Here is a 16,387-nt window from a genome sequence, read left to right as displayed (position 1 = left end):
AAATAAAACTGTGTGATCACATACATTACATGCGACCATTATATACGTATGGATGTGAGCTGTGTTATCACATACATGTCCTATGACCACTTAGGTGTATGTATAGAGATGGATACGCCTCTTGTCTCATCCCTCAGGTGTGAATCAGTTCTGCCAGGACATAGTGGACATGGTCTGCAGATGCCCCCCCTGGAGTACCAAAGTCCTCCTGTATTTTAAAGTATGCTGGGTCTTCTGCACCCCCGTCTTGCTGCTGGTAAGTGACCCTTCCATTAATGCATAGTACTGTGGGCTACATATGCCTATCGCACCCCCCTCCCCCTATAGACCAGGCTCACTATAGAACATTTGAATTGTCCGTTCTGCCGGTTGTAGGGACCTCTGCCTTATCTGGACCTGACAATATATACTAACCGGTACCTACATGTACTGTTTATAGGTGGGACAGCACGCTGCCTTAGTGGTCAGCTCTTCTGCCTCACAGCACTGGGGTCATGAGTTCAATTCCTGGCTTTATCTGTCTGAAGTTTGTATGTTCTCCCTGTGTTTGTGTGGGTTTCCTCTGGGTGCTCTGCTTTTCTCCCACACTCCAAATACATACTGATAGGTTAATTGGCTGCTATCAAAATTGACGTGTGTGTGTGTGTGTGTGTGTGTGTGTGTGTGTGTGTGTGTGTTAGGGAATTTAGACTGTAAGCCCCAATGGGGCAGGGACTGTTGTGAGTTCTCTGTACAGCGTTGAGGAATTAGTGGTGCTATATAAATAGCTGATGATGATGATACACAGAATATTTATATTTGGGTGTAAAGCAAAAGTTGGAACCTGAGAGTCTTGTCCTGACCTTCTAGTGCGTGATAAGTGGTCAGAGGTAGAGCGTTGTGTCCTGTGGTTTCACATTGCAAAGATACAGTGACCATAGCAACCAATCAGACCTCACTGTGTATCGATCCGTTATAGATAAACAGTCAGTTCCGCTGCAGAACTTTATCTACATGAAATTCCATCACAACTTTGTTCATCCCTAACACATACAGATATGCTGAGGCTGGGGGAGACTCAGATAGGGTGTGGTAAGGAGTTCCGTAGGTGGGGAGCAGCACAGGAGAAGTCTGAGAGATGATTATCAGAAACGAGCGACCCTGGGCCTTAGTGTTCAGAAATAGTTGTTGTATTTTCTGGCAGTTATAATCCAGTTGGAAAACTGTTACAAACTATATTGTAACACTAATTGTAATACAATATTCTATAATTGCAATTTTTATTTAATACAAGGGAAATCACTTTGCATAAATTCACTTTCACCTTAGATTAAAATCACTAGAATCACGACCTTTACATTTTATTCATTTTATTTTTTGTTTACAATTGACAGGTGATACTTTTAGCCCAAAAATTATGTTTCTATTATTGACCATTTTGGTAGGAAATGTCCATGTTCTATCCCAGTTGTTCTGTATTTAAAAGATTACATTTGACATCTCTCCAGTTTATTCTGTTCTACATCTTCTTGGAAATGTATAACACTCCGCTTCGCTATGGCCGCTACGAGTACCCCCGCTGGGGCAAGGCTTTGGGCATATGTATGGGGTCATTGTGCTGCATCCAGATCCCCATCTGGGCAGGAGTCGCCATCTTCCAACAATCCGGGACGCTCCTTGATGTGAGTAGATTAGTTATTATGTGAAACGCGTGCAGTTGTTACCTGCTGATAACTCCATGACCTGTCAATTATAGTTGTGGTGTATGAAGTACTATTACTTCTGGGGGCCTCCAGACCCTCCACCCACAGACCTGACAACATAGTAATGTAGATACCAGGGACACTCAGCTGCTCAGAGAGTTACATCCGACATGCAGAGAAAGAGGAATTGTATTGTGCATATTGAGACATATTTGGGAACCAATCTTTAAAATCTGGGACTATTCCTGGAACTTAGGGACAGCTGAAACTAATGGCTCCCAGTCCCAGCTGAAGTCACCATCTGTCACATATTGGGTGGATACAAGGCAGTTCCTCTGCTCAGCCAGTAGGTGTCAGTCTAAACATTCTATCTCTTATACAGTTAAGACACAGGTAATGGTGAGATCCAAGGGTTGTGATATTTACTAAACAGGATCGTGGGAATCATCCAAATGCAGAGGAGTTATGTGTTTTAATGTAAGAAATCTGTTATTTTGATGCTTCACAGTAAATCATAACACTTCCATAGACTGTGCCAGCAGTGGCGGGTAACTCAGTATATTTGTATATATAAGACTGTCTGGTGGTCTGACCTCAGGAGAATCATACAATGAGTTATAGATAGGAAGTAAAGGAACAATATGTAACTCACAATCCTTTCATTCTGAACTTGGGTCCTTAGAAAGTAAACAGTTCACAATAGGTCCATGTCTAATGTTTGTTTTTCTCTTTCCAGAGATTCAAGAATTCCCTTCGTCCTTTAAACTCCTGGCGCACGTCCAGTGGGCAGCGAGACCAGACCAGCTCAATCATCGATGTCCCGTACACTGTAAACTTGACCGACCAAGACTTCAATGACCCCATATGGCAGATAGAGGGCAACAGCGAGGCCTGACGGTGAGACTGGACGTTGTGTGACTGTTGGTCTTCGGTCTTTCACAAATACCTCATTTTTCTGTAAAGAAGTGGATTATCGACCTGATATTGGTCAACTCTACCAACTAGACAGCTTAGGTGCCAGTCATCCATTCAGTGCCTATTTTCAACATGTGCCAGGAGATAAAGATGGGTCTTTCTGGCTGAAACCCTAAACTTGTATTTTCTTGGCCTTGAGACCCAATAGTCTTTCCCCTAATCCCATGTACATAACCCTTTCCCACCACGTCTGATGGACTTCACCAATCCCTTTCTTTCTCCTGAGACAACTGGAGGCCACTTTAAATCAAGTTCTAAACTTCTGTGTGGAATGTTTACTGATTAAAGGACTTGAAGGTCTCTGTGGATACGGGTTATCCCAGATGGCTGGCGACACTGCATCTACCTGGGCCCCAGCTGTAACATGGAAATTGCTGGCAAGGGTTAGGTTAACTAAGGCGCACTAATCGCACAGTTAAGAACTTATTTTTTATGTACAAGAATCTGGCTCTTAAGTCTCCTCTGTGCATACAGCCAATGGCTCGTCGCTTGTGGGGTCAATGAGGTATGTGGACCTTGGCAGCAATGACTTCACATTGGAAAAATCTGCAACCCGACTCCAAAACTGGATCCGTTCTACTGAGGTCAGAATGGCAGACGAGAAGTAGAGAATATGTCCTTGAAATCAGCAGCAAATCTGGACATTGGAATATTTCTTGCTTGAAGCCTCGGTACCAGTTAAACATCACAATGTCTCACTTTACAAATCACGTCTAGTGGAATGAAATTCATCCGAGAAGAAAGATCTGAGGAAAATGGGTCTCTCCCCCATGAATCGGGGAAATAACGTGAATTAAACCAACTTCAATTTGCTTTCATTAGTGTAATTTGTATTATACTGATCAAAGCTGATGTCTAATTGGAAGTTATGAGACCTGCACACATGGATATTTGCATCAATATATTAAATAAGCCTTTTTAGTATTTATACTGTACATGAGAGTAAAACGGTTCCATTACCAATTATGGTTTAATCGGAGATAAAAAAAATATTTTTGGGGTAGTCTAGGCCTGGGATAGGCCCACAAGATGGTGACATAAAAACTGTCTCGTGGCATTTCTGGGCAGTCACCTCTCCTTACACAATCTCCTCTGTCTCGGGGATGTCCATGGTAATGGTCTCCTGAAATTTATTTTTTAATGTGTTCTTGTACAGTGCAATAATAGGTAAAAATATTGCAATTTGGAGACTCGTTGGTGCAAACATCGGGAATTCCTGTATGTCTAAGCTGTAAAGAACCTCATCTTACTTCCACAACGTAGTCAGAAGACTACAGTATATCACATTGCTTTACTCTCAATGCACCAATCCCGTGAGGTCACAACTCTCCGTTGTTTCCGCTGTAGGATATTCTGACTGATGTCCCAGATATTGGTTGTTCTACTAATTTATCTCATTCCAGAGAGGGAGAAGCAAAGTTAGGTCTGTATCCACTGAACCACATTCTTCTCCCTGGACAGTCGGGTGATCTGGATATAACATTAAGCCCCACCACTCGGCCAACTGCCCAAGTGTGACACAAAGCGGTTCACCGGGAACGTAACAGTCTGTGTGTGTGTGACAACACTTTGTGGCTGCCAGGATTGTCAATTGCATTAATCCAGATTCTTCCAGTCTTTAATATGGTTTTATACTTGAATTGCCATTGGTTATACTGTTTAATATCCAATTTAATGTTTGTATTACAGAAGGAAATTAAAATATTTTAAAAAATATTAAGAGTAGAGAACAATCAGTTTAACTGTGTCAATGCCAAACCGCTGAACTGTATGCCGAGATATTTATTGATAAATGTATAGAAATAATTGATAAATGTTAGTGTCATTTCAAAGGCTGATAGTTTCCCATTATTATCAAGTGACTGAAAAATGGGCGATCAATAGAACTCCCAGAATCCTTATTTATAAATGAGCAGACATTTACCCTACCAGTGTGTGTATGGAGTGTAGGAGGAACCCAGGAAAACACGGGGAGGTTCTACAAACTCCACACGGATTGGGCATCAGTTGGAGTCGAAACCCATGATCCCAGTGCTGTGAGGCAGCAATGCTAGCCTGTGGGCGGAGCCTTGGAGAGAGACAGTGAAATGTAAGAAAGGGACACAGGAATCTGGATGAGCAGGGGCTGGAGTGAAGGGTGATGATATGTCCCTTAAAGTGCCTCATTGTACAGTGTCTTTCTCATTCTTCAAACATAGAATTTAGGCTGCATACGCATGTTTATTTTTTTTATATATTTATTTAGCATTTATAAGCTTTAGATAAAACCTTAAAATAGCTCTCCCTTCATTTGAATGGGATTTTAAAAGAATGAAATACAAAATGTGTTTTTTTTAAAAAAACACCAGACAAAAAAGGATATGGAAAAATAGATTTAACATTTGAATTTTCTCCAACAAATCGCTCCTGGAAGCTGCCTGTTTTTGTGTTCTCTCTGTATTTCACTAAGCAGGCAATCTGATCTGCCTTGAATGGCCTTATGCCTATCATGCTCCCTTATCATCACTGCCTCCTCCTGTGCTGCAGCTACACTCTGCAATGCATAGCTCACAATAGAACAAATAAGGCAATGCCCTGATCTACCCATGCCACACCCATTTCAGTTAGACAATGCCCCATTGGCCTGCTCTCTTTATATAGCATCTACCTTTCATAAACACTTCCTGATAATGGACCTCATGAAAGCTCATCAGTACCTTGGTACTAAGCTGTACCCTGTATAACATTCTATCTTCTTTAGGCTACAATTACATGAGCTACAACACACCAACTGTAAGTGACTTAAAGTAATGTAACGTTTAATCTCTGCATTACTCTGGTTATAACCTATGTGGATCTCTGGTTATGCTGCAGATGCTGTATTTCATATGTCACATTCATTAGTTTCCCCTAAACTCCCTGTGTGCTTCAGGCTGTCGCGGCTAGACAGCATACCGTCTAGTGATGATAGGGGCAGTGTACCTACCATATACACACGATGAAGGCATACCACCAGCGTGTCAAGTCAGTAGCCATTAACCTTTTTGTGGATGGTAAGGGTGATGTAAAGCTGCTTAATACCAATCTGACCGATCAGCTGGAGTCGGTGTTGATCCGAGGGGCAGTTCAGTAGGAATCCAGGCTGAACCTCCTTGGTGACGCACCATGTGGAACTTGGTGAGCAGAGGCCAATTATTCAGCCACTTACTGGGGTCTCATACAGAGGTACGGGAAATAGAAGTGCAGCCTCAGTTGTGTTCTTTCCCAAGGACAAAATATGTTTTGATTATATTACCCCTGATGATGCCTAATCCCTTCCTCATATTGATGCCATGTTAGAGGAGTTGGCAGGAGCAAAATGTATATAATCACTCTTGAATGGTCGGTGCTCATCACACTCTACTTGTACGAATTTAAGGGGATGCTGTTTGGGATAAATAAGACGCCAGCCCCCAGCTGGAACATATTGAACGCTATGCTCAGGCACATCTAGAGAATATACCATCCGGAGTATGTAGAGCAGATATTAGGAATGATGTGGGAGACAGGTCTGACCACCAGGGAGGACGAGTTGCAGATGGGGATGTCGGAGGTGTAGGATATGGGCTATCGTGTGTGGACAGGAAGGGTTGGCCCAGAATCAGAGAAGGTAGACACATGGACTGGTCATGATCCAGGGACAAGTGGTAGCATTCTTGGGAACTGCAGGGTACTATCAAAGTTTACTCCCCACATACCCAAGCTAGATAGTAGAGTGAACATGAGCTTCTGAGCTGGCCTTCCAGAAGTCAGGAGCACCCAGGAACCTGCAGGACTAGGAGGTGGGGTATGAGGAGTGTTTGGCTGCTGTGTGGGCTGTAAGAATTTTCAGATCTACTGTTACTGTGGTGACCGAGGACAATCCTTGAACGTGGCTACAACTCCCCTCAGGGAGAGAACAGCAGACTGTTGCCTTGCAATTCAGATTTAGGACTTTAATTTCTTATTATCCAGAATTTATATAAAACAAGAGATGTCCCCTCTGCCCTCTCATCCAGTAAAACAAGAGGGCCCAGTAAGCTAATTGCTGGATCCAGCCCGATGCTCGCCTCTGAGCAGATCCTCCATACAGCGTCCACTTTCAGGTGCTTGTGATGTATGAGGTCGCTGTACACAAGACCACAACTCAGCATTAAACATCACTTGGAAAAGGACAGAGACCTATTGAAACACTATTTTCATGATATTCTGTAAGTACATGTGTCGGCTGTGTGGGGCAGAAGGGCATTAATTCATATATAATGCACAAGACATAGTCCACTGGTGAGAGCTGTCTTTGGTTTCAAGATTGCAAAGCCATGGGCACTATTAGTACACCAAATATTTTGAAAAATACCCATTGGCTCCAGCAGTCCTCCTTTGTCATAGAGGAAGCAAAGATTTGTCCATGTTATCATTCATCTCCTTATATTCCTTGTTAGGCAAGTTTAACTTAACCTTTCTTTCCCAAATGTTTATTTATCCACATTCCTATATTAATCCAGATAATCAGCTCATAAATGCAGGAATGTGGTTGGTTCATTTAGCAGTTTTAGACAAAATTGGTCAAAATTGCTTTAATGGACAAAATAATCCCTCTCAAAATGTTATCAACTAGACGTCACGGGGAGAGATACGGTCAGAGGACACTAAGTGCGGACAAACTACACAGATCCAGTGGCCCATTTAAGATACTTGGCCTCCAGGAAGTACCCCAATTACAGAGGTTATGTAAGATCACTGTCCTTCCACCACCCATTAAGTTGTGTAAGTTTGACTAACTTAGAGCAGGGGGACATTACTATGTGGGTGAGCTCTCCGCTATTTCAACCGCTGCTCCTTCATACAGATGCTCTTACCAGAACCCTCTCCCACCCTGAAGACACGTGGACAACACTAAGGGTCCAGCTTACTATACACAACTCAATGTGGCTCAGAGTCCAGATGACATAAAACCAATGCTCTGTGGGTGATCATTCCAGCAGTAAATATGCTGCTGAATGTTATTAGTGGGATAGTGCAGAAACATGGAAATAAATGAGTCTCTCCAATACCTCCCACGGACGGATGTACACAGTGCGTTCTTGAAATGGGTGAAATTCTACATAGTCTGGATTTATTGGACATACGTTGTCTTGGATAACCAGGTCGTCCCGCAGGTTAGAGAAACAGGAATGATGGCGACCTGCGCTCCATGCGTATATCCATATACCTGTGTTTGTACATACATCATGCACTTATTGCTGTAGCCTGGTCTGATGACTGCTCAAGTACTCTATCTTCTTTATATAAAAAGCCCCTTTGTTCCAGAGCAGAAGCATTTACATTGAACTCTGGTACAAGCAACAGCAAATTCCTCAGCCCCATTGCAAAACTCCCCCCCCCCCCCTACCCTTCACCTCATCACCAATAAAAAATAAAATCTACATATATTTACCAGCCGCATATTGCAGAGATACCAACCCCACTGGCAGCCACATACTGCACGGAGATTCCTCCTCCCCCTAGCACCTCAATGATGTTAGAGTTTCTGGGCTGAATCAGGACTCCGCATAACTCTGACCCAAACTCTCAAATTACCGAACCCTCTCTCGGCTCCCATGCGTCCCCAAGATTCTAGAGAGAATTGCCTACACTCACCTCACATGCTTCCTTTCCACAAACAACCTTTTGGATTCTCTTCAGTCAGGCTTTTGTTCTCCATAGAAACTGCGTTGACTAATGTTGTCAATGATTTGATGACTGATAAAACTAAAAGCCTTTACTCTTCTAATTCTCCTGGATCTTTCTGCTGCATTTGACACTGTATGAGGAAAGAGTGGTCAACAAACGCTACAATCCCTAGGTCTTCAAGACACTTTTCTATCCTGGTTATCATTCTACCTATCTTATCGCTCTTTCTGTGTTAATTTCCCTGGATCCACCTCTGCTCCGCTTCCTTTATCAGTTGGAGTACCGCAAGGCTCAGTCCTAGGTCCTCTGCTATTCTCTATCTACACCACTTCTCTTGGAAAACTAATAAGCTCCTTTGGATTTCAGTATCATCTCTATACAGATTATACACAAATCTATCTATCCTCTCCTGATCTTTCACCATCTGTGCTGTGCCGCGTTACTGACTTTTTCTGCCATTTGATGTCCTCTTGCCAACTCAAACTCATTCTTTCTAAAACAGAATAATATTCCCACCCACCAACAGAAGCTTTCTGCCTGCTATTTGTAATGACAACATGACCATAAATCCCACCCCGCAAGCTTGCTGCCAAGGTGTGATCCTTGACTCAGAACTATTTTTTGTTCCCCACATTGACTCTATATCTAAATCATGATACATGCATCTAAAAAAAATAATTCCAGAATACGCCCATATCTCACACAAGACACTGCAAACGCTCTAATTCATGCACTTATCTCCAGCATTGACTATTGCAATTCCCTCCTTACTGGTCTTCCCCAAAACAGACTCTCAAACCTATGATCTATTTTGCACGCAGCGGCTAGATTGATTTTCCTTGCAAATTGTTCTTCCTCTGCTGAGCCACTCTATCAGTCTATACATTAGTAGCTTGTTTTTTACAGAATGTAATATAAAATACTTCTACTAATCCACAAGGCCATCAACAAAACTGCACCTACATACATTTCCACACTTGACCCAAAATATCTCCCAACTAGAGACAACTCCGTTCTGCACAAGATCTGTATCTCTCATCCACTCATTACATCCTCCCATTCCCGGTTACAGGACTTGTTTTTTAGCTGCACACATTCTGTGGAATTCCCTCCTTCGCACAATAAAACATTCTTTATTTGATGATGATGATGATGGTCTAGAAACCTTCACGCAATCTCTGAAAACCCACCTCTTGGGCAAGCTTATAATATTCCTCAACCACCCTCTTCACCTCACTAGGTTACCCTATTACCACCCTTTACACAATTCACACAAGACAACACCACTCTGACCCCCTAACCAACATTGCTGTGTGACTGGATCATATAGCTTACTAAGCACTGTATACCTTTGCAGTCTGGCTGGACCAAAATGCAATATGTAGACTTAACCTCATGTATCCAGCTCCCAGAGATTGTAAGCTTGCGAGCAGTGTCTTCTCACCTCTTTGTCTATATTACCCAGTACTGTCTATTACTAAATTTGTCCACAATTGTAAAGCACTACGGAATTTGCTGGCGCTATATAAATAAATGATGATGATGATTATGATGAATGACCCAGGGCCTACAGATAGTGGAGGTATCATGACATTAGTTTGGCTTGTCAATCCACTGCAGGGATTAACCAATACATTCTTATACTACAGGTATCCTAATACTACTAAGCAGGCACTTGACAATATGACCTTTCCATAGCTCTTTTACATTCTTTTTATTTTGCTGTATGGCAATAGGTTATGACTTGGTAAGGTGACTATTTGGATTTGCAGTGTGTTACTTTACCATTAGTTAGGTGAGTGTAAGCAACAGATATTTGGGAAATGACTGGGTAACTGAGATGTGAACTGGAGACATTAGAACATGTGTAGATTTGATTTTTATACTGTTTTAGTCTTATACTGTTTTACATCCTAACGTTGTACTTAGCTGATTTTCTGGTAAACCTCACTTGCCAGTAACTTTGTACCATTGTTACACACTTCCAGTGTTTCTGGAGAAATTACAGACGCATGACCTCGGCATCAACACAGGTTAATAAATAGTCTCTTGGATTTTATTGTGTTTTTGTCGTTTTATATGCATGCCCATCCAAAGCAAAGAATACAGAAATAAACAAAGGAACGAAAAAATGAAATCATACAAACGCCCCCCTCCCCCTCCCAAATAAAACTCAATGACCCACTTCCCTACTAAAAATATATCAATGCCCTCATAGGAGGTTTTTGTTTGGTGGCAAAGGGAGGAGACTTCCCAAAAGCCATGCATAGCAAAGCGAGGAGGCCCGTAACTGGGGGAGAGGCGAAGCAGGGAAGTGTGATCAGCCAGCGTCCCCCGAAATAAATACGAGGATGTACAGCTTGCCCCCCACCCAATACCGCATTGATTGTACGTGCAAGGTCTTCTCTTCTGGGGAAAGGAATGGGAGAATCATCAGGTCCTGGCTCCCACCCCGTGGCCTCCTCTCCCACAATTCTGCATATATCATCTAATTAGAGGGTGACAAAAACAACAAGGACGTAACTTCTATCACCCTGCTGTGTTCCTTTGCTCTACAAGGACAAACCATGTACATTATTTCTTTGGCTTTTTGAAGATATTCAGTGACATCTTCTTCTTGCCGGAGCTTGGGTCATTTTCCTCTCCCGTAGAGCCGCTGTCCTCTTCTCCCGGGTTCTTCTTGGCTGCCAGCTGGGGGATACGTGTGCTCTTGGAGTGGTTGTGCTTGGACTCTGTGCCAGGAGATGGCGTCTCTGCGTCAGTGGAGCAGGGGCTGTGAGATCTGGAAGAGTCAGAGTGGGACTGTACGGTCCCAGCCAAACTGATTTCTCCTAAGCTGATGGACTTCTCCATCAGCTTATTCTCCAGCTGTGGGCTCTCGGACAGTCTCTGCTGAATGGTTGTGATACTGGCCATTTCCAGGTGCCGGTTTCCACCATTGGCAGTCTGGCTACTGGACGGCAGGTCTTCCAAGGCTCTATGGGACAGGACTTTGGCACTGGGGAGTTTGGAGCTGAGACTACGTTGCTCGCCCACGTAGGGGATGGATGAATCTGAGTCTGAACGACTCAAGTCCCTTGGAAGTGAAAAAGAAAAAAGACAACTGGTTAGAAGTTGTTAAATCACAGTAGCTGGACCCTTTACACAGGGTACATGATAAATCATTACAGATTGGGGAGAATACTGACTATGTAAACGTTTAGGACAAAATTTTCTAAATTAAGAAATGACTCCAGGGGTTAAATGTATCAAGCTGAGAGTTTTCCGACGGGTTTGAAAAACCAATCAGATTCTAGCTATCATTTATTTAGTACGTTCTACAAAATGAAAGCTAGAATCTGATTGGTTGCTACAGGTAACATCTCCACTTTTCAAACCTGCTGGAAAACACTCTGCTTGATACATCTACACCCAGGACGGAGCATGCCTTCTGATACATGACGTGCCAACCTTCCCAGAGACACACCCTGCTCACATGCAATAATAGAACATTTAGTCAGCGGTGCGGATCAGCACCGACATCTCACTAAGTCCCGTGTCTGCTCCAACCACAAGACCAACGCTTGACACAAAGTAATTGGTGAATATATACACACACGCCACTGAGTACATGGACCCAAAGGGGTCGGGGAAGTTCCAGATGTCACAGTGGGCCACAGAGCTTACTCTCCCCGTGGACACCCGACCTCAGCTCGTACTTTAATGGGGTGAGGAACTGCGGCTTCCAGTCTCATATTTATATGGAAAATATGTCTTTATGGAATGTTATGTGATGAAGTCCCAACATTTCCTCTGTCTCATGATTAATGTCAGACAAATAAGGGTAAACAGAGGAAAAAGAAGAAGCTCATTGAAGAGATGTTTTCTCTCTCTCCACTATTTGCATAGTCGGCCACATCCGCAGATATGGAAATCCAGCGGCTCAGACATGTGTCTGTATCTATCAATGTACCAGGTAACACTACACAGGATCATTCACAGTACGGTGATGCTTCTCACCCCTTCCCTCAGGGCTAAGAGACATGCAAAACACAGCCGTGATGTATAATCCATAATCAGTCTTATACAGAGGCAGACAGCGAGACCTTAGTGAGACACAACATAGGCCTTCACGCTATTACACCATTAAATCATTATACTAAATAAATCACAGGAAAGAATAAAAACAAAATATGAATATAGATGTTGAATATGAAGGTGTACTAGGGATTATATGAAGTGTAGCTCCTGGTCACAGACGCCTCAGAGAGGGACTATCGGCAGTGAAGGGGTTACTGAAGTGGTTTCCTGCAGCAGGAAAGAGTGACATATCCTGTGTGCAACGGAAAGGCCTCACTGCAACGTGTAACGTTACCACCGCTCCAAACATACAGAGAGACGGGGTCTCTTCTCCCACCAGACATACAGAATGCAGCACATTCCAGACACATAATCAGAGGTTTTAGTTACACTAGATATACATTGTACAGTGCTCACTAGTCAGCATTACGCAAAGTAAAGGAAAAAAGCAGTTTCCCTAATAAATGCCCAAGAAGTGCACGGATTATGTAAGAAGTTTTCCTCAATGACTCCAGCGTGAATGCCTCTGGTACCAGCCCTGGAGTGATACAAAGCAGGGTCTGTACTCACAGGAACTGCCCATTATCTATACCAATGTGCCATGTCCCAGAGGCCTTACAATGTCACTTTAGTGGCTTCCTGTACAGCGCCACAAGAACCAATTCAGGGGTAATATTCCTGTCCCATGGTTCCTATTATTCAGCATTATATGGCAGGATTTGTACAAATTACTGTAAAACAAGTGCATCTGTTCCTGAGGACACGGGGCTTTAGTTATGACTATGTTTAGTATGGAACAAGGGAAAGACAATCCCCACTTCTGAGGTGACCTTGGCGGTGAACACTTTGCACACCAATTGTCTCGCTGTCTATTGCATTGCCTTTTATGTACTAAAATGTAGAAAATGCTGCAAGCTCTGAATTCCAGACTGCAACCCTGACCCCGTGTGGGATCCTGACCCCCCCACCTCTAATAATGCATACGAGACACACACGTGTAATGGAGAGGAAACACCGCACCACATGTCACCTGCAGTTAACCCCTCTGCTCCCAGAGCACCAAAATATGTCAGTTTCATCGGGTGGAGCTGGGAGAGTTCTCCTTAATGTAACTCGGCAGCCTCAGGTTACTACAGAACAGAGGTAATGTAAGAAATACTGTAGGCTGGATGCACCTCAGCTCTCCCCATCCATCACACGAGATCCTGTACCTTACAGACAGCTGATATACACAATACAGTGTGCGGTGCGCTCTATCATCACATTACAGGCAATCAGGGAGCCTGCAAGTCATGGGTTACAGAGGTATTAATGCACCGGGTATAGTGGAGCAGTACAGATGTAATAGGATCATTGTAACAAGTGCCCATCACATGGGCAAGAGGACCAGCACACAGCACCACAAGTTAAGTGCAAATGTGTCTTTTCTTAAATATTTTACTCTAATTGTCCAGTGGAAACTGAGGCTCTGCTGCTGGTGCCATTTACTGAGACCAGAGGACTGTGGTGCTGGGGGTGGGGGGTACCCACATTCCGCAAGGTTCAGTGGGGGTGGGGGGTGGATAAAGTGGGAGCAAGGAGTGCCCTGCCTGGCAGCACTGATGGCAATCACAGAACAATGGTTGCCAGAGGCTGTGGCAATGGCACCTAAAATGAATCCAGGAGATGCTGGGCCGGCTGGGAGTCCCAGGCAGCATACTGGAGCTCAAAGAGCTCCAGGCGTGAGAGAGCCCGGGGTACTGCAGCCCCTGGATCTGGCCGCTCAATCTCCGGAGCCAAATTAGTCTTGAGGGGGAGCGAGACGCCAGGGCAAGGTCCTTGGAAGTATTTTTAGGCGGGAGATTTAAAGACCAGCTTCTCCCTGGCAGCTTGTGGACACGCGAGAAGTACACCCCCCCTTCCCCCACTGGATATCATGTTAAAGTTGTGAAACCCCTCCAGGTTTCACGTGCTAGCTGCATGAATCAGCCTGGATAACTTAAACACGCAAGAGGCCAGTTACCCCCTACTAGGTTATCAGACCCAACCTGTATAAAAAGAGCTGTATGGTCTATGTAAAAGTGTATTCCATCTGTACTTTCTGGGTGATCACCAGTGTGTAACTACTGTGTCTAACATCCCTTAAAATGACCCTTTAAGCCATCACCGCTTCAAGATTCTGCCTGACGCCGATTGCGTGCTGTATCCTGTGATCAACAAATAAGAGCTTACACTCTAATGCGGCTTCCCCAGCAGTCATCTGTGTCAACACTCTGCCCGCTACCCACCAGTTCTGATACATAGTAAATGGTCATTAGGATCCAGCCATAGCCATGACCAGTAAAGAGTCACTGCAGCAGCTATAGCAACCACTCAAAAGTAAGGAGCCTGGTGATGGCAGCACTATCCTCCTACAGGTATTGTGCAGTCGGCAAGTGTCTAGTGGTAGGTGACAGTAGCGGCTGGCTGCCGACAGACGGAAAGAAACCCAGATAAACTGTAAATCAAAATGAGACCGGTTGAATAACCCCGGGCTGTCACAGATTACTGGTGCCAGCAGTGGGATAATCCTAGGCGGCTGTACAGAACCACATCAGGAGAGCCAAGTTACTCAGAAGAGGAGTCACTGCAGCAAAGGGATCCCATAGGATGGGTTAATACATGTCCAAGGCAGACCTCAAAATCATGAGCAAAGTAGGAGGTTTTGATGTCCTCTGCCAATGAGAGCTGAGATGAGAAAAGCATTGACAAGCTGGCATAAACAGCTAACGTCAGAGGTGGAAGAAGCTGACTGCAAAAGTGACTGAGAGGATAGCCCAGCAGCAACCACAGAGGGCACAGCACCTGCTCTTCCCCACAACTTGAACCAATAGCGCAAGCTCCTCAACTCCCTGAGGATGGCATGAATTTTGTGGTAATGAGGCATCTGGCGGAGATAAAGTGACTGGCGGAGTGATAGCTTGTTATTCAGATGTAGGACAATAAGATGTGACAGTATAACTGCCAGCCTCAAAGGATTGTACAAACTGTGGAGCACCCCTTTACTCCTCATCACCCCAAGCAAGTACAAAACGCTGAGTCTAGCCAGCCACCGCTCCGTCCTGTCCCTAGGTGCTATCAGAGACCACCAAAGCCCCGGCTCGAAAAAAAAACCGTGATGGCTGTGGGAAAGTCACCTAATGACTAACTGTCCTACAGCCCAAGCATACCAGACTCCTGCCCCTAGTCTGAGTAATAGAGTCCAGCTTGCTTGACTGATGTTGAGCCCAAAGAAACTGCTCCCACTCCAGCTAGTCCAAGGGAAAGTGGCGTGTGAGTTAGTAACTCAGTGGTGCTCCTGTGCCTAGCAGCATGCCAGCTCTAGCGTTGAGAAGCGAGGACCACTATGACCGACGACCATGCAGACTGAACCAACGTAGGACCCCCGGTAGATTGTCCCAACTCAGTGCAAAGTGAGGGCAGCAGGAGAAGGTTCAGGTACACTCGGCTCTCTGATCCATCTCTGGAAGGTATGAGGTGCCAGATTGGCAGTGGCCTTTTAGGGATGGAGGTGGGAAGGGTGACGTGAAGGAAAGGTTTGCTGTACCGTGTAACTAGGATGGTAGTAGGGGACTGGCTTGACTGAAACAATTTCAACTGGTGGTCCTGCAGAGCTTTCGCAAAACACAACTAATGTCAGTTGCCCACAAAATCCCAATGGTTGGACATTAGAGGAGAAACAAAGAACTGAAGGGCTGGACACAACACTTTTACTGGACTGAAATGAGGGATAACGTCAGGGCCTTCTGCGAGTACTGTGATGTGTGCCAGCAGCTTGGGCACCCCATGCTCCCTCTCAGGTCCATGCCATTAAATATAGTAGGTCATCTGCCCTTGCACAGTATATTGGGGAATAGATACATCCTCCCAGTGGTGGATTATGCCACACTATATCCTGAGGTTCTATTAGTTATCAATACGGAAAGGTAGCGGACATAATGTTAGGGATATTTTACAGAATAGGATTCTCCTTTGTGAGAATC

The 16,387-nt window shown here is 44.3% G+C and overlaps 1 protein-coding gene and 1 pseudogene across 5 annotated transcripts in view; one reads left to right on the top strand and one right to left on the bottom strand.

Moving 5' to 3' along the window:
* The window catches only part of LOC142140660 (sodium-dependent proline transporter-like), a 37,248-nt pseudogene extending 32,875 nt beyond the window's left edge, over positions 1-4,373 (top strand).
* A 5,978-nt stretch (positions 4,374-10,351) lies between these two features.
* STIM1 (stromal interaction molecule 1) overlaps positions 10,352-16,387 on the bottom strand; it is a 71,412-nt gene continuing 65,376 nt past the window's right edge. For 4 of the 5 annotated variants that reach the window (XM_075198404.1, XM_075198406.1, XM_075198407.1 and 1 more), the window contains one exon: positions 10,352-11,403. In XM_075198404.1, coding sequence (XP_075054505.1) covers positions 10,902-11,403 — 502 coding nt within the window. In that variant the 3' untranslated portion in view covers positions 10,352-10,901. The remainder of the gene's footprint in view (positions 11,404-16,387) is intronic. The other variant, XM_075198408.1, reaches the window with a different exon arrangement.

The sequence above is a fragment of the Mixophyes fleayi genome, chromosome 2 (assembly GCF_038048845.1).
Source record: "Mixophyes fleayi isolate aMixFle1 chromosome 2, aMixFle1.hap1, whole genome shotgun sequence".
Classification (NCBI taxonomy): domain Eukaryota; kingdom Metazoa; phylum Chordata; class Amphibia; order Anura; family Limnodynastidae; genus Mixophyes; species Mixophyes fleayi.
Note: the sequence above shows the minus strand (reverse complement) of the source record. Positions and strands in the feature narration are given on the sequence as shown.